The sequence below is a fragment of the Zingiber officinale genome, chromosome 11B (assembly GCF_018446385.1).
Source record: "Zingiber officinale cultivar Zhangliang chromosome 11B, Zo_v1.1, whole genome shotgun sequence".
Lineage (NCBI taxonomy): Eukaryota > Viridiplantae > Streptophyta > Magnoliopsida > Zingiberales > Zingiberaceae > Zingiber > Zingiber officinale.
Window position 1 is genome coordinate 5,615,595 of NC_056007.1, and position 18,348 is coordinate 5,633,942.

General features: G+C 40.0%; 1 protein-coding gene across 1 annotated transcript; it reads right to left on the reverse strand.

The window, feature by feature from the left end:
- Nucleotides 1-1,088: 1,088 nt before the first annotated feature.
- On the reverse strand, nt 1,089-16,085 carry LOC122034523 (F-box/kelch-repeat protein At1g51550-like). Its single transcript, XM_042593811.1, has 2 exons — nt 15,570-16,085; nt 1,089-2,791 (listed from the first exon to the last, which is right to left on the reverse strand). Exons 1-2 carry the CDS (start codon nt 15,979-15,981, stop codon nt 1,833-1,835), a joined length of 1,371 nt encoding a protein of 456 aa, XP_042449745.1. The 5' UTR covers nt 15,982-16,085; the 3' UTR covers nt 1,089-1,832.
- Between the last annotated feature and the right edge of the window lie 2,263 nt (nt 16,086-18,348).

Sequence of the window (18,348 nt, forward strand, 5' to 3'; positions counted from 1 at the left end):
ACGAACTCACTAAGCAAGGAGTGTTCAAATTTCACCCACATATATTGCAAAACTTCTAAAATATTCCTCCAATTAAATAAATATAATTAAACGGTTGATAATAAAGCTACAATATGATTAGGAGTGTAATCGAGTCGAGCCGAATCGAACTCTTGGATGTTTGAGTTTGGCTCGTTTATAATCGAGGGGAGCTCGAGCTTTATTTAACGAATATATTCATGGCTCACAAGCTTATTCGAACTTTTATCGAGCCTAAACGAGCTTAATAAATATAAATTATAAATTTAAATATTTATTAAAAACTAAATTATATATTTTTAAAAAATATATTATTTTTGTTAAAATTTATAATTTTATTTTAATAAATAAATTTAATATATTTGTCTATATTTTTCATAAGTATAGTGTAAAATCTATAAATTAATATCAAAATTATTATTATTTTTATTTAAAAGTTGATTCATAAGCTTAACGAACATGTTCACGAGCTAACGAACCGAATATTGTGAAGCTTGAGCTTGATTTGTTTATCTTAACGAGCCTCACTAAACGAGCTCAAACGAACTTTTATCGAATCGAGCTTCGAATAGCTCACGAGCAGAAGAAAAATGCTCTTGTTATATATAGAAAATAATATATTTTTCCATAGTTACTACAACATTAAGAGCCAAGCTTCCAATATATAATAATCAATAAAATAAAATTTTAAATAATTTTACTAAATTAAATAAATAAATTTGAAATAAAATTTAAATAATCTATTAAATTAATTAAACAAACTTAATTCGGTTAATGTTAATGAATAAATACAATCAACAACAAACTTTGTAAATTATATTCATTAATAAAATCCTTATTAATATAATAAATAAATAAAAATATATCAAAATGAATGATCAAGCTTCTACTATTAAGCTCACTAACCAACTAACTAACCAAATTTGAAAATATAAAAGTTTTAAACAATCTAACAAATTTGAATTAAGAATTTGACGATATCTAAATAAATCAAGTTAGTAAAAAATATCAAGTCAAACTTAAATAAATATTTCTTTAACAACTTGATTTATTTTAGTTGACTTAATTACTTCATCAAACAAGTTTGCATAATATAAAATTTAGCTAGACTTAATTTGTTTATAGTCCTTAGAAATTTTACCTTCCCATGTCCTATATCCATCTAAAATGAAAGAAAAAGCAAAAAGAAAATGAAGGAAATAGAGTTCAAGACAATGCATCAGAAAGGAAGATGACACAATGAAGGCATGCAAGTTATTCAGCTTAACAGAGGGTTAATATTCTTACTGCAAGGGCACAGTCTTGTCTTACCGAAGTTGGCGTGCCCACGAGCCATCCGGTACATGACAAGTCGGTCGGTCGGATGGTTGAATCATATCGCAATCGCCCTTGGCATTCATTCCTGAACATTCTAAATGAGGGTGGTGATATGCTTAGCTGCAGGACCAGATTGTCTTGGCAAATTGTTGGTCCCCTATCCTTGCCTGACCAGTGACCACATCACATGAGAGTCCAAACATAAAGAGCTCCATGCTCTATTATTGTCTGTAGATCCGCTCGGAAGATACACTATGAGACTTGTGAGGATGAAGAATGTGTCCTCCCACATCCATTGTTAACAATGTCAAGATGTTGCATTTAGGACCTAAAGATGCCTTTTGCAACGCCAACATGAAGTATTGCTACTTTAGCAAACCGTTAACTCGCGCTGAATTTGGAACAAATGCATAAGTGTTCAAATTCACTCTGTAAAGATGCTCGTATCCCTTGAACATATAGTTGAAAAGGCTCCATGCAAGAACCACTTCACATGGCTATAACTGGAGCACAAGGTCTATCTGATACAATTCCCCGTTAAATCTCAATCCAGAGGCCTCAGCAGGATGAACAATGCCATCGACCATACCTCCAAAGATATAGACATACCGGCCAGATTTGTCGGCACAAGCACCATGGAAAGACCTGTATGAAGGGTGGTGACCTTCCACTTGCAGCTTTTTCCAAAATTTTCTTGGTGGTTTCGTTAAACCTACTGTTTGAAACCTCGGGAGAGCACCTACATCTAACACCCAGAAGTCATCCTTCCTATGCCTCTGGGAATCTTCACCGCCATAGATTAGTATCTTTCTCCCTAGTACCATTGTTGCAGAATGTCCAACTCGCGGAAGGGGCATTTCACTTGGTAAACCATATAGCTCATACTTCAGTTCCCTCCATACGCGATTACCGCTTTCAATGTTTAAAAGCCAAACATCATTAAGCACCTCATATCCTGAGCCCCTCCCACCAAACAGAACCATGTATGTTCCACCAATCCAAGTTAATGTGTGGCCTGAGCGAGGTGGAGGTAGTGACTGAACATTAGTTACCCAATGCCACCTGCCGGATCTGAAGTCGTCTGACAAATCCAGAATCCATGTATCATTAAGTCTGAGGCCATGCAACCCAATTCCTCCATGCATCACCATCCTATGATTGCCGACAGAACAGGCAGCATGGGCTCCCCGAGGAGGTGGAACTACAGAACTCACATTGAGCAACCGCCATGCAATTCTCATATCTTTTCCCTCGTAAAAGGCCTCTCCGATCCATGTATCATTCAAACGGTCTCCACTCTCATTGATGCCGCCAAAAAGAACTAGATAGTTGCTAAGGAGAGTGCATGTCTGTCCAAATCGCCCACTTGGGATGCCTGACTGAATGTGTTGCCAAGATAGTGCCTTGTTGCGTCCGTTTCCAATGTATGCAATCCATGTATCACCAAGGTGGCGTCCTAGTAATTAAAGAAGTGTTAACTTAAGGTTGCTAAGAAGAAATCAACTCAAAATAATGAACAAATTGCATAAAATACCTTACCAGCAACAAGAATGGTAATCATATTTCTTGTAAATATTCAGCAGTTTTATTTAAGGCACACTAGCTCTATACGCCCGGTTGGAACTAAACTGAATCATTATAAAAATCCATGAATATTTGGTGCAGGAACTTCTTAAAATTCTCATTGGTATTACCTTAAATGTTAACTCGATGCTAACAGAAAACTCCTCTGAAGAATGATGAATTACTAGTAAATGCTGTAGTATATTCCATCCAAGTATACTATGCTTTTCAGAATAATAGTTGTCAAAAAAGATTCAATATCAAGGGCTTCAGTGCAGACTAGGAAGTAAGGAAATGTACTCGTTTCCTAGTAAATAAGCAGATGCCTGATGAAAGCTTTAGACTAGTTCAAATGGGTATCCAAACTGACAAAATAAGGTAATATGGACTTGATTTTCTTGATTCTTTTAAATATTGTAAGATTTGAACTATATACACTTCAAAAAGTAAACAAAATAATATTTTCATGCTGCTGAATTTTGACAAGGATGGTTCAAAACTTATAACAACTCATTTTGTTATCAAACAAGTTAGAAAGCATAAAACTAGTTCATGGATGGACTAACAAGTGGCACATGGCGATAATTCCAAATGAACTATTTTAACACCTTCAAGTTAGCATGCCAAAGGCAATACCACCAAATCCACTAGCATTGTTTAGTGATCTAAATTATTTTCATTGTGAACATCATGGCTGCTAGCTTTAGAATATCTACTAAAGAAAAGTTCATGCAAGTGAATTGGTTGTTCTAATATGTACTCCAAAGTTTTCTATTTTATGTCAATCAAAACATGCAGTTGATACATTAATCATAAGGCAACAATGAACATTTTTTGACATATAGTTTCGTCCAATGTTAACAGCAAATGGTGGCCTCTCTTCAAATTTTGAGAAAAAAAAAACAGTAGTTTAATTAAAAATGTACACATGTACATCAAGTAACAAGAATCCAAAATTGAAGAAGTAAGATCTGCTTATGTTTCAATAAATGGAAAGTCAAATGTATAAGAAACATATAAGCATCTCATTTTTACAAATTACTTAAATAATGAAAAATACAAGAGGAAAATGATCTTCCTTGCAAACCATCATATAAACATCCAGAAGTATGTTATACCAAATATTATCTGCAGTATGTTCAATGTGCAGCTGTAGGAGTATCTCACAAGTATCTTTATACAAAGTTCTGTTGACTGCTTCGTTAAACTATGTGGTTTAAGAGTAAGCAACATAGAACCTCACTAATTGGACTATGTTGAATATATGTGAATGAAGAAGAAGTGGAAGAGGCATGGAGCTCCATTGTGAATGGGACTTTAGTCCCACATTGGGAGCTTCAAGGCAAATTGGTTAGTTTATATTGACTCACATGTTTTGATGACGTAAACAAATGCAAGGGGAGAGACTTTCTCTCACGTGTGGGTGCGTAGGGGGTGCAAATCCAGGGCCCGGATTGCATTGAACCATGTTGACTTGTGTGCGGGCACGACCTTTTTGCTGCTTGTGTAACTGATGCATTAAAACAAGATTAATGCAGAATCAAAACGGTCGAGCGAAACGTTAGCGTTTCACAGCTCGTCGAGTAATGATCTTTAATTGATCATTAATGTTGTCGTTAATCTGAGCTCTTGTATAAGGAGGCTGCGATCATAAGGAAAAAGGTTACACACATAAAAAAATGTAGCAGAAGCTCTCCACCTACGCCCTCTTTCTGTCGTGCAATTCTTGCTTGTCGGAGTGCCCGTGATAACAGACGGGTACCACTCAGTTCGCCATGATCACCTGTGCTTTGTGGAAATCACGGTTAGCTGTTGTATCATGAAACAAACGACTTAAGAAAGCCTCGAAGCACAGCCAGATGTGGAACGAATCTGTTTCAAGGAAACTACGTTCTGTTAGTTAGAGCCCTAGAGCCAATCATATGATAATTGTTGTATGGACTCGATGTATCATATTCCTATATATTAATAAAGGCATTTCTTTATAGTTATTATACTTACTTGTATTGGTGTCAAATAACTAAGTATAATAGCGTCCTTGAGTAGAAGGTTCTTATCTATATCAATCAATTGGTTGAATTGATAGTGAGATGATATAGAGAACACTACTCTTAATCATTCCTAGTCAAGTATTAACATTCAGGGACAATGTTAATGCGATGAGACTAGCATGTAGGTCAACTCGATGACTTGATCTCACAAGTCATGGACATGGGCGTGCATTGGAGAATGTATACTGAATGACCCGTCATGAGAAAGTATCATGGATCATTATATGAGTGTCATATACTTTCTCATGTGACTATTAGTATGACTATCAGTTCTTGGACCTGAAGTCACCATAGTTCCCTACATAAGGAGTTGCATACTTTGACTTCGTCAAACGTCACCCATAACTGGGTGTATTATAAAGGCGATTACTGGGTATGTAATAAATTATGCGGAGGGATGTGAGTGATGTAGATGGGATCTATCCCTCCTATATAACGGGAGTGACATTGTTATTCTTGATAGAGTGAGACCACTAAGTGCATGACCATGCCCGAATGAGTCAATATGAGATATTGAGCTCATTTGATCAGAGTGAGTCTACTTGGGGTTCAAGACATAGATTGATTAGAGGATTACACGATCTATGCCTCAATTGATCAATCTAGATGTCAAGGATAGAAGGACATTGTCACATATTATGAGAGTCACAATTAGTAGTCATAATGGTGATGTTGGATCTCAACATTCTTGTAACTTGGGTAGTAATGATGTGTTGCTAGATACCGCTCATTACTTATGTTTCTAAATGGGTTTAAGAGCATTGCCAACGTTATAAGAACCTATAGGGTCACACACAAAGGACAATTAGATGGAGATTAGGTTCATATGATGAACCAAAAAGATTAGGTTCATATGCTGAACCAAATTAGATTATGTAAAATACGGCATCCAATTAATAATTAAATAATAAGGTTTAATAGGCTAATAGCCTTAACGGAATTTTTAGGATTTTTTAGAAATTTTTCTGAAATTAATCGGAGCCCGTATGACGTATTTAGAGGGGATGCACTAATGTGTCCGATAAAAGTCTGTTAAGAATACCCGAAAGTAGGAGTGATTAAGGAATCAACTTAGGGTTTAATTGCACTAAACCTAAGTTTTCTTTTATAAAAGCCCTCCTCTTCCCGATTTTCCTCATCGCCGCACAACCTCTCTCGATTTCCCCTTGCTCCCGACGCCAAAACCGACGCTCGAACCCCTTTTCCTCTCCTCGTCTCCTTCGCGAGCGATCTCCGCCCGATCCCTGCTGTCGGCGTCGAGTGATACTACCCGAGCCAACGCCAGCCGAACCCCTAGTCCTCTCCCTCGATCGCCGAAGTTGGATCAGCCGCTGAGCTCTTTGAGTTGCCCTCTCTTGCACGGGATGCCTTCGGCCAAGAGCAGGGAGGAGTCGTTCCCTCACGTGCGGCACAACCTTGGGCGACTTAGCATCGTCGAAGTCACCAGCCATCGGAAGCCCGTCGCCGACAAAGATGCACACCGAGTCGTGCCCTAGCGTTGGTTAGTGTCGCTCACCTTCTCACTGCCAGAGGCAGCCACTACTGTGAACCATCGTCATGGTTGCTACCTCCACTGTTGCGGCCACCGGCGACCAGTAGCTATATCCGATTTAGGGCCATCGTTGGCCCATGGCACTGCTGACACATATCCATGGTAAGGTTGTTGAATTAAGTTTGATTGATCTAAATAGGGATCTAGATACATTGCTGATTTGGGGTATTTGGTTTGGAGGACAACTGTTCCACCTAGTGCTGGCTACAATTTCTAGCAGCAAGCATTTCTCCGGCCGTGAACCAATTGGGAAGTCTCTAAATTTGGGTGAATTGATAGAACTAAATTATGTTTATCCCTAATCGAATTGATTATGAAATTAGTTGATGCTGTTTGCTGACTGGATTTGAGGAGTATGTGGATAATCTATTATTAATTGGATAGGTTGAATTGTTAGTTCATATCGATCTTTGATTGAATTGAGGTATATTAACCGGATGAGTTAACTAATTGAATTGGATGAGTTCATAAGGAGATTTGATATAAAAGAAATATTGGATTATTAAATATAGTGAAAGTGATGTTTCCTAATCGGATTTAGATTTGTTTTAGCTACTTGGTCCATGATAGAATTAGTTAAACTGTGTAATTTATTACAGGACTCTAATTCGAGACGAGTACTTCGACGTGGAGATTGTTTAGCTCGATCTACATTTAAGGCGGGTACTTCTTGCTTTGTTTTCTTTTAGTACTTTGACCTTAGTGCATGAATTATTTTAGATAAGGACTGTTTACCTTGACTCCACTCTTATTTTCCTGCGCTTGATACTTCCACGCAATCTTTGAGAAATTCGTTCCATATCTATACAGTCTCTTTTGTTGTCCATGATCAGTAGCAGATACTAGATATCATGTTTGTATGCTTTGACTGTTGCTTATTTATGTACTATATTGAGCATGCTGGCTGCATGTAGCATACCTGTCTCTGCTTATATATATGATGACTGTTGCATTGTTCGCATCATGTCATTGCATGCATGCCGCATCCTCGGCCACTCGAGAGAGTGGTAGCTGGAGTTGATGCCGCTTGTCCTGTCGTGCCGCACTCGACCACGCGTGGGTAGTGGTAGCTGGAGTTGTGAGCAGCAGGGACCCCCTTCGCTGTGTAGCTAGTCAGCTACTCAACACCTGTCCATCCGGTCACTTGCGGGAGTGGCGGCCTTTGGGTGGTACAGTTGTCATTGATCCGGCCTCTCGACCATACAGGGGTCATGGTGCAGAGAGGTGGGCGGGATGACCATCTGTGCATACGCTGTTATTATGCCTGTTTTGGCTGCTGCTGTTTACTTATGTTATTATTGCTTACTTATGCTGCTGTGGTATCTTTATGGTGCCGTTGTTTCTTGCTGTTGTTCACTTATGCTGATATGCTGACTTATGTTGAGATATGCTCACGTTGTAGGTGATTAAACCTTAGTCTATTAATTAGAAATGTTTATATACCTTACCCATTACCTCTGTAGTTATGAGCAGTACTGTAGCAGGTTAGTACCATTCCTGACTTTCTATATCTAGCCTAGGATATCGTTCCTGGTATGAGCATTTACTTGGATTCTATTATAGTATCTGCTATTCTTTTTACGAGACTGTATTCCTTTTGACATTCTTTATTGGTTTATTTTGTTCATGCATTATCCTCTCCTTACCCGCTGAGTTCCAATACTCACCACCCCGTAAAAATGGTTTTCTTTCGCCAGGTAGCAGTAGATGATCCATGGATGCTTGGGGAGATGCCGGCTGCCAGTCCTGGGTCCCGCGTCATATTCGAAAATTGATTTTGGTTCTGTTTCGCTTTACTTGCATTTCGTATTCGTTGGATTTGGTGTTGTGAGAACTATGTTTTGATACTTGTCGTGTGGACTTGGTATTTGTGATGTTTTGATAACTTTGCAATTTGTGGGTTTTCTCTTCGTTCTCTTTCCGCTGTGCTTATTTTATTTTTTTGTCCAGCCGAGTAGGCTGAGTATATTAAACTGCGTGGTTGTGTTGTTTCCATTCTCTATGGTACATATATTCCAGCCGAGTGTGGCTGATGTATATTTTGTATGTAGTAATGCTTCATATTGTCCGCCGTACAGGGGAGGTGCTGCCGAAATTTCCTCGGGCAAGGACCCCTCGGGGCGTGACAATTTAGTGGTATCAGAGCTCAGGTTTTCCGATGCCTATTTTTGGTGTTTTGGGATTTACGATGTCTGTTGTTTTTTTTTTAGTGTTCTGGATTTTCGAGTTAATTTGATACCAATTTAGTGGTATCAGAGCCACAGGTTTACGAAGCATATTTTCTGTGTTTAGGATGTTCGTGTTTTGGTTTTTCTTGATGCGACTTTTCCGATTTTGGGACCAGGCAGCGGCAGGATATCTCCGAGATATAGGATGTAAGTTGTCTACTGCTAAATTAATTTGTTAATGGTACTTATATACTTATGAATCATTAGTATGTGCAAACTTGGTGTTCAACACAATAATTATTAGGTTGGAAGTCCACATGATTTGACCTTTAGTTTCTTCTTGGTTCATACACGCGTCTCTTCATGCATCTGATAAGGATGCACCAACCTTCATGTTTAGTGATCTTGTAAAATGTTACTGGCAGACTTTTGACAACTCTGGTAGTTCAAGTTCCCACAGGACATGAGAATCATCCATGATCTCATACATTTGCATGACAGAGATACCTTGCAAATGGCTATGATGTTGGACCCTAGCTTGATGCGTCAGCATCCCTAGTTTCATACTTCCATCAGTCTTCGAACTGTTATATTCCTTACTGAAATTGAAGTTGCAAAAATAGCTTGGTGGTTGGCGCAATAACTATTAGATTAGGATGCTTGTTATTTGGCCTTTATTTTCTCCTTGCCTTCATAGACCACAGAGCTGATCTGAAACCTCTTTAGCCCAATTGGACCTATGACTGAGCTGCACTCACTTTGGGCAAGCTAACGCTAACTTTGACAATACTAGAAGACAACACTCTTAGCACCAAACTTGCATGTAAGCATGCATACGTTGAGTACATAGACTCTATGTTTAGTGAGATTGTCATCACCACATATGATTGTCGTATGTGCCTAAATTAGCATTCGAACAAGATAGTATAGGTTGACTAGTATTGATGAATTAAATGAAGGTAGGAGCAAGCGGTACATTAAATCATCCAAGCAAAAAGTGGAACTCTAATTCGGTATTCTCTGATCAAATGTAGCTAGCTGTAGGTGGCATTTCATGTAGCTTTCACTTTTGACCTTTGAGCTGTGGGCGGGTTCACAGTTGGACTTTCTTGAGCTCAGGGCCAAGGAGAAATCTTGGTATTAAGCATGGTTTGATAATTCGAGCGGTGCCAGACATCATGACCAAAATAATCATGATATGCAGGATCCTAATTGAGATTAATTCCAATGGACTTTCATTGCTCTCTTAACCTTATTATAGTTCAGATGCATTATAAGGTTTTGCTGCATTATAAGGTGATTTATTGTGTTAGAGCTCAGGGATATGTATGGATTGGTATTGTCCACCTATGCTGGTGGTGATAATTGAAACCACTTCCTTGATCTCACCCTTTTCCCATGTGTTTCCTCTTTTAAATGTCGATCCTCCCATCTTGATGTGTATCCACCTCTACAGCTATATCAGTTTATTGTTAGGCAATAAACAAATCCATGTAGAAGCTTATCCAGGATGAGTATGTGTGGTTGCTTCTAGGGGAGATTAGATACGAGCATAAGGATGGCATTGCCATTTGGATTTGTTGATAGCATATGCTATGGATTACGGAGATAGTTGATCGTACTCACAGTCGGTTAGGTAGCAGTATGGAGGTAGCGGAAGTAAGATGAGTCCATAATCCACAGAAGCATCCTTTTCGATTAAGGATTTGATCATGGCACTATGATGGACTGGTATATAGGTGTGTTGCTTAGTTGTTATCCTAAAATGAGGATCCTTGAGTTGAGTAGGAAATTTGGGGATCAAATTTTTATTAGTGGGGGAGAATGTAAAATACGACATCCAATTAATAATTAAATAATAAGGTTTAATAGGCTAATAGCCTTAACGGAATTTTTAGGATTTTTTAGAAATTTTTCTGAAATTAATCGGAGCCCGTATGACGTATTTAGAGGGGATGCACTAATGTGCCCGATAAAAGTCTGTTAGGAATACCCGAAAGTAGGAGTGATTAAGGAATCAACTTAGGGTTTAATTGCACTAAACCTAAGTTTTCTTTTATAAAAGCCCTCCTCTTCCCGATTTTCCTCATCACCGCACAACCTCTCTCGATTTCCCCTTGCTCCCAACGCCAAAACCGTCGCTCGAACCCCTTTTCCTCTCCTCGTCTCCTTCGCGAGCAATCTCCGCCCGATCCCTGCTGTCGGCGTCGAGTGATACTACCCGAGCCGACGCCAGCCGAACCCCTAGTCCTCTCCCTCGATCGCCGAAGTCGGATCAGCCGCTGAGCTCTTTGAGTTGCCCTCTCTTGCACGGGATGCCTTCGGCCAAGAGCAGGGAGGAGTCGTTCCCTCACGTGCGGCACAACCTTGGGCGACTTAGCATCGTCGAAGTCACCAGCCATCGGAAGCCCGTCGCCGACAAAGATGCACACCGAGTCGTGCCCTAGCGTTGGTTAGTGTCACTCACCTTCTCACTGCCAGAGGCAGCCACTACTGTGAACCATCGTCATGGTTGCTACCTCCACTGTTGCGGCCACCGGCGACCAGTAGCTATCTCTGATTTAGGGCCATCGTTGGCCCATGGCACTGCTGACACATATCCATGGTAAGGTTGTTGAATTAAGTTTGATTGATCTAAATAGGGATCTAGATACATTGCTGATTTGGGGTATTTGGTTTGGAGGACAGCTGTTCCACCTAGTGCCGGCTACAATTTCTAGCAGCAAGCATTTCTCTGGCCGTGAACCAATTGGGAAGTCTCTAAATTTGGGTGAATTGATAGAACTAAATTATGTTTATCCCTAATCGAATTGATTATGAAATTAGTTGATGTTGTTTGCTGACTGGATTTGAGGAGTATGTGGGTAATCTATTATTAATTGGATAGGTTGAATTGTTAGTTCATATCGATCTTTGATTGAATTGAGGTATATTAACCGGATGAGTTAACTAATTGAATTGGATGAGTTCATAAGGAGATTTGATATAAAAGAAATATTGGATTATTAAATATAGTGAAAGTGATGTTTCCTAATCGGATTTAGATTTGTTTTAGCTACTTGGTCCATGATAGAATTAGTTAAACTGTGTAATTTATAACAGGATTCTAATTCGAGACGAGTACTTCGACGTGGAGATTGTTTAGCTCGGTCTACATTTAAGGCGGGTACTTCTTGCTTTGTTTTCTTTTAGTACTTTGACCTTAGTGCATGAATTATTTTAGATAAGGACTGTTTACCTTGACTCCACTCTTATTTTCCTGCGCTTGATACTTCCACGCAATCTTTGAGAAATTCGTTCCATATCTATACAGTCTCTTTTGTTGTCCATGATCAGTAGCAGATACTAGATATCATGTTTGTATGCTTTAACTGTTGCTTATTTATGTACGATATTGAGCATGCTGGCTGCATGTAGCATACCTGTCTCTGCTTATATATATGATGACTGTTGCATTGTTCGCATCATGTCATTGCATGCATGCCGCATCCTCGGCCACTCGAGAGAGTGGTAGCTAGAGTTGATGCCGCTTGTCCTGTCGTGCCGCACTCGGCCACGCGTGGGTAGTGGTAGCTGGAGTTGTGAGCAGCAGGGACCCCCTTCGCTGTGTAGCTAGTCAGCTACTCAACACCTGTCCATCCGGTCACTTGCGGGAGTGGCGGCCTTTGGGTGGTACAGTTGTCATTGATCCGGCCTCTCGACCATACAGGGGTCATGGTGCAGAGAGGTGGGCGGGGTGACCATCCGTGCATACGCTGTTATTATGCCTGTTTTGGCTGCTGCTGTTTACTTATGTTATTATTGCTTACTTATGCTGCTGTGGTATCTTTATGGTGTCGTTGTTTCTTGCTGTTGTTCACTTATGCTAATATGCTGACTTATGTTGAGATATGCTCACGTTGTAGGTGATTAAACCTTGTTCTATTAATTAGAAATGTTTATATACCTTACCCATTACCTCTGTAGTTATGAGCAGTACTGTAGCAAGTTAATACCATTCCTGACTTTCTATATCTAGCCTAGGATATCGTTCCAGGTATGAGCATTTACTTGGATTTTATTATAGTATCTGCTATTCTTTTTACGAGACTGTATTCCTTTTGACATTCTTTATTGGTTTATTTTGTTCATGCACTATCCTCTCCTTACCCGCTGAGTTTCAATACTCACCACCCCGTAAAAATGGTTTTCTTTCGCCAGGTAGCAGTAGATAATCCATGGATGCTTGGGGAGATGCCGGCTGCCAGTCCTGGGTCCCGCGTCATATTCGAAAATTGATTTTGGTTCTGTTTCGCTTTACTTGCATTTTGTATTCATTGGATTTGGTGTTGTGAGAACTATGTTTTGATACTTGTCGTGTGGACTTGGTATTTGTGATGTTTTGATAACTTTACAATTTGTGGGTTTTCTCTTCGTTCTTTTTCCGCTGTGCTTATTTTATTTTTTTGTCCAGCCGAGTAGGCTGCGTATATTAAACTGCGTGGTTGTGTTGTTTCCATTCTCTATGGTACATATATTCCAGCCGAGTGTGGCTGATGTATATTTTGTATGTAGTAATGCTTCATATTGTTCGCCGTACAGGGGAGGTGCTGCCGAAATTTCCTCGGACAGGGACCCCCGGGGCGTGACAGATTAAGTATAATCCAAATTAGATTAATTGAGTAAGACTCGATTAAGTTAGACTTGAGTTAGACTCAAGTGAGACTAGACTTGAGTTAGACTCAAGTGAGACTAGACTTGAGTTAGACTCAAGTGAGACTTAATGATGATATTCATTAAATTTTGAATTCAATGATAAATGGTGACATTCATTGAATTATGAATTCAATTTGAATATTAGATTCAAATTTCGATTCAAATTATGAAGAGAAGAGGAGTTTCAAAATGGTCATTTAATGAAGAATGAATATTCATTAAATACTCACTAAGACTCATTAATAAGGCTCATTAATGGAGTTAATGAGCATTAAGTATTTTCATTAGATGAAAATACTTAAGCCATTTTACTCTTATTTTTCATGATCGGATTATCATTATTCTTCCTCTCTTCTAGCTCTCTCTCCCTCTCCTCCATTGCCGTGCCACCCAAGAGTTCTAGCACACTCTAAGTGGTTCTTCTCCACCTATTGTCCGTGTGGATACGTATAGAGGAGTGTACGCTTGACACTCTTGAGATCCGGCAACCTTTTGGATGAGCGGGATAAGTGAAGGGCTTCGCAACAAGGGTAACGCTTCTTATTCATGTAGATCTAAGGTAGATCTAAGTTAGAAACATGTACATGATTTATTTTATATATCTTCGCACAGATCCGTGGCAAGACTTCGAGGTTTCTGCAACGCAAAAAGCGGTTTTTGCGGCTCAAAAGTCCCAACACGTTCATCGCAGACCTCCGTTCACTTAGTGCACACGCCCAGTCAAGTCTACGCTTTGCCCGTCCGGTCAAATTCTACACTTCGCCCACTTGGTCAATTCGCTCGATCAAAGGCTCACTCGCCTGGTTGCTTCTTCCGCACGGCCAACCTCTACACCCAGCCAGTCTCAAGCTCAACTTCGACCCGGTCGGCCGCATTCGTTCAGCCGCCATTTCGCTCGCTCGGTCTCTCTGCTTGCTCGGCCGCTCGCGTCACTCGGTCGATCTCTATGCTCGCCCGACCGCTCGCGTCACTCGCTCGGCCTTCAACTCGCTCGCTCGGACGACCTCCAACTCGCTCGGCAGCTAGTTCGCTCGCTCGGCCTTTCTACCCGGACGACCTCTAACTCGCTTGGCAACCCTGCCCGGTTGGCCTGACTACTCGGTCAGCCTAACTGTTCAGCCGCTCAGCTTGCTCGGCTGCTCTGCCCAGTTAGACTCTCCGTTTGTCCGACTGCACTATCTGGTCGATACTCGGTCTCGACTGCACGGACTTTGCTGCGCGGACGCTCTGCTCGCTCAACCACTCCGCGGACAGCAATTAGTAAAAACCAACCCCTGCTAGCGGCCTGAGATTATCAGCTCAGGTCATCTCGACAGATAAGTTGGATTTAATTTCATGTAATTTAAATTCGACAAAGTCCTAAAAATCTCCGGCAACAGATTATTTTGTCTAATAGACTATACATAGAGTACATAACTAGGAACAGAGCAGATTCTTTTAGAGCATGGATTGCATGAACAACACTAGATTGCCATCTTTGTTTACATTGAGAAAGGTAAACTAGCAAAAAAAACTGTCCAATTTTGGAATGCTAGTAATAGCAAGACTTCAGTTCCCTTCTTAGAAACTTGTTCTGTTAGGTGTCATTTAAGTAGTAAGACTGGTTGAACTTTAAACTGAAACTGGCTTCTCGACCCTCATGTCATTACAGCAATTTTGATATTTTCTATAAATAATTTTTTCTATCTAGATCATTGATATTATTAGGATTATCTCAGATCCATTAATCAATCTCATAAACAAATGAAGGTTGAGAGTGGGTCCTAAAAATCTAGTTAACTGCCAAGTGCTTTTGCATACACTTTATGAATCAGACATGTATAAGACCAACAACTGATGGTGTATGGTTTAACATTCCTCAGCATAACTAATTTAGCAGCCAATGTAAATGCAATAGTAGGCATAGTGTCCTTTACTTCTCTGTAAAAGGGAAAATTAAAGTGAAAGTGAATAATATGCCGCAGCAGAATCAAAAGGAATGCTCTTCATATTATCATCTTCTACAAAAGATTTATACACACACACAAAAAGAAAAAGAAAAAGGAATAAAAAGGTGTGAACTTCATGCGACGAATGAGAAGCTAAAATTAGATGATAATACTCTGCAAAAGCACCAATTCAACTTTTTTTGGGACAATTGTATCCAAATTCCATCATTTCGACATTCAATTCGAAATCAAAGAGAAGGAGAAAAAGGGCATAAACCTCCTTCGGATCCCCCGCCGAATAGCACGAGCCAATCAGAGACGACGGCGAGAGAGTGAGATGCCCTGGGAGTCGGAAAATCGCCGTTTTTACACGACAATCGGCGGCAAGAAAGGGAACTGAGCTGGGAGACTTGAGCAAAGAGCCACTTCCAGGAAAGCCGCAGCCTTTCCTGCGGGGAGAAGGACTCGACGAGGGCGTCGACGCCGCCCCACTCACGCCGGCAGATGGGCAACCACAGGGCGTCCGAGGAGGCGAGGGATCTGAACCTTCTGCAGGTCATGGAGAAGGAGAGGACGGATTCGACGGGGAGGAGGAGGAGGACGGAGATGATGTGATCGCTGCCGATCCGGGCCAGACCCGGTGGGGAACTGGGAGAGGGGGAAGAAGAAAAAGGAGGATTCGAGGCCATGAGAAGAAAAGGAGGTGCTCTGTTTCAGCTGTGAGATTCATGGAGGAGGAGGAAGAAGAAGAGAAAGGAAGAGGATAAAAGTTACATGAAGAAGGCAGACGTATGATCGCGTGGAAGCTGTCTTAACGGCACCAGTTTTTATTAATTTTTTTATTAAAATGGAAAAAATATTTTTATTATATATATATATATATATATATATATATATATATATATATATATATATATATACACAGAGTTGTTCCCCTGCGGAACAACTCATGCGGAACGGTGCGAACCTACCTCCGTGGTAGGTCCGTGTCAACGTTTTTTTTTCCGCGTCAGTTTTTATCCTTGCAGCCCTAATTTCTAGCCCACGCACCCGCCGACCCCTTCCTCCTTCCTCCTCCTTCGTCGCGACAGCCGCCGACCCCTTCCTCCTTCCTCCTCCTTCGTCGCGACGCAGGCACCGACCCCTTCCTCCTCCTCCGTCACGACAGCCGCCGACCCCTTCCTCCTTCCTCCTCCACTCGCCGCGAGGAAACTCCACAGACGCGGAAACCTCGTCGCGCCCAAAGCTAGGGTTTCGTCCCCTTCCTCCTTCGTCGTCGTCGCACCCTTGCCCTCCGCTTCCATCTTCTCGCTTTCGCCGCGAGCAGAACTCCACTTGAGACCGGTGCCGTCAGGTTATCTTGAAAGGAAGAGTTGAGAAAGGAAGAGTTCTTGAACTATTTTCGAAGATTTCAGACTGTACCTCAACAGGTTATCTTTTTTTTAGCTTATAAGTTTTGAACATTTTAGCTCCATAAATTGATTACATATTTCCACATATGACATATTAGAAGTATTTGTTGCTAGTGAAAAACCAATGCATTGGATTCTTAGCTATGCTATAAAAACCATAAATAGTTTGTGAAAAAATGGTTTAAATTTTAGGAAGGAAAAAGGAGTGCCATTATGTTTAGAGCAGATCATTATTAATGCATGATGTTCATATAGTTTCTGCAATGCACATACCTCTCAGATGAAGTTCCAAAGTTTTGTAGACTGATTATTTAGACTGTAGGGTTCCCATCCCTCGCAAGTAAGAATTTAATTGAATTAAACTTGCAGTTTTGATTTTATAATAAGTGCATGATCAATGTTACATCAATTAAGAATATCAGTGTACATGAATCTGTGATTTGTTATCCGACATCACTTAATTTTTTTTATTTGACACTGTATCATCAAGTCAAATAACTTATAATCTGTGATTTGTTATCTGGCGTTTTCTCTATTAAATTGTTTGCAAATTTGACTTTATAAAAAATAACTTATATTTTTTATTTATTTATCTACTTATATATTATCAAATGTAATGCGAGGAGCTTCAGAAATGGAAGAAAATACAGTTGATGATCAAAAATTTATTCCCCAAATTGCAGATGATAGAAAGTCACAAATTGGAATGGAATTCTCATCACTAGAGGAGACATATTCGTTCTATAATCAATACGCACGAGAAGCTGGATTTAGTTCAAGGATAAATACAAGCAAGAAAAATAAGATAACAAATGAAGTGACATGGAAACAATTTGTTTGCTTTAAAGAGGGTCATACAGATCTAATGCGGTCGAATAAACAATCAAAAGTTGATCATGTATCAAGGGAAAGAGCACGTGGCGCAGTTAGAATGGGTTGTAAGTCGAATTTTGCATTTATCAGGAAACAGACCGGACCTAATTGGGTTGTCAGTAACTTCATAGAAGCCCATAATCATCCACTCTCGACTCCATCAAATGTGCATTTGCTACGCTCATATCGTAATATTTCAGCAGCAAAGAAAACATTGACAAAACAGTTTTCAGAGGCCAATGTACCAACTTGTCAACAAATGCGAATATTGGAGATAGAGTATGGGGGGCCTGAGGGAGTCGGTTGCATAAAAAGAGATATTAGAAATTTGGAGAAAAATCTAAGAGATGAACAAAAGGGTATTGATGTTGAATCACTGATAGAGTTTTTTACATCTGAGCAAGAGAAAAATTCGTCTTTTTTCTTTGATTATGAGACAGATTCAGATAACAGATTTAGTAATGTTTTTGGGCTGATCATGTATCAAGGAGGGCATACAATGTATTTGGTGATGTAGTTATATTTAATACGACATATAACACCAACAAATATGACTTGATTTTGGCACCCTTTGTAGGGGTTAATCATCATCATCAGACAATTCTTTTTGGTTGTGGGTTTCTTAGTGATGATAAAACTGAGTCTTTTATTTGGTTGCTTACAAAGTTCTCAGAAGTCATGCCTAAAGGTGCACCAAACATTATCATTACTGATCAAGAACCTGCTATGACAAAAGCAATTGCACAAGTTTTCCCTCAAATGGTGCATGAT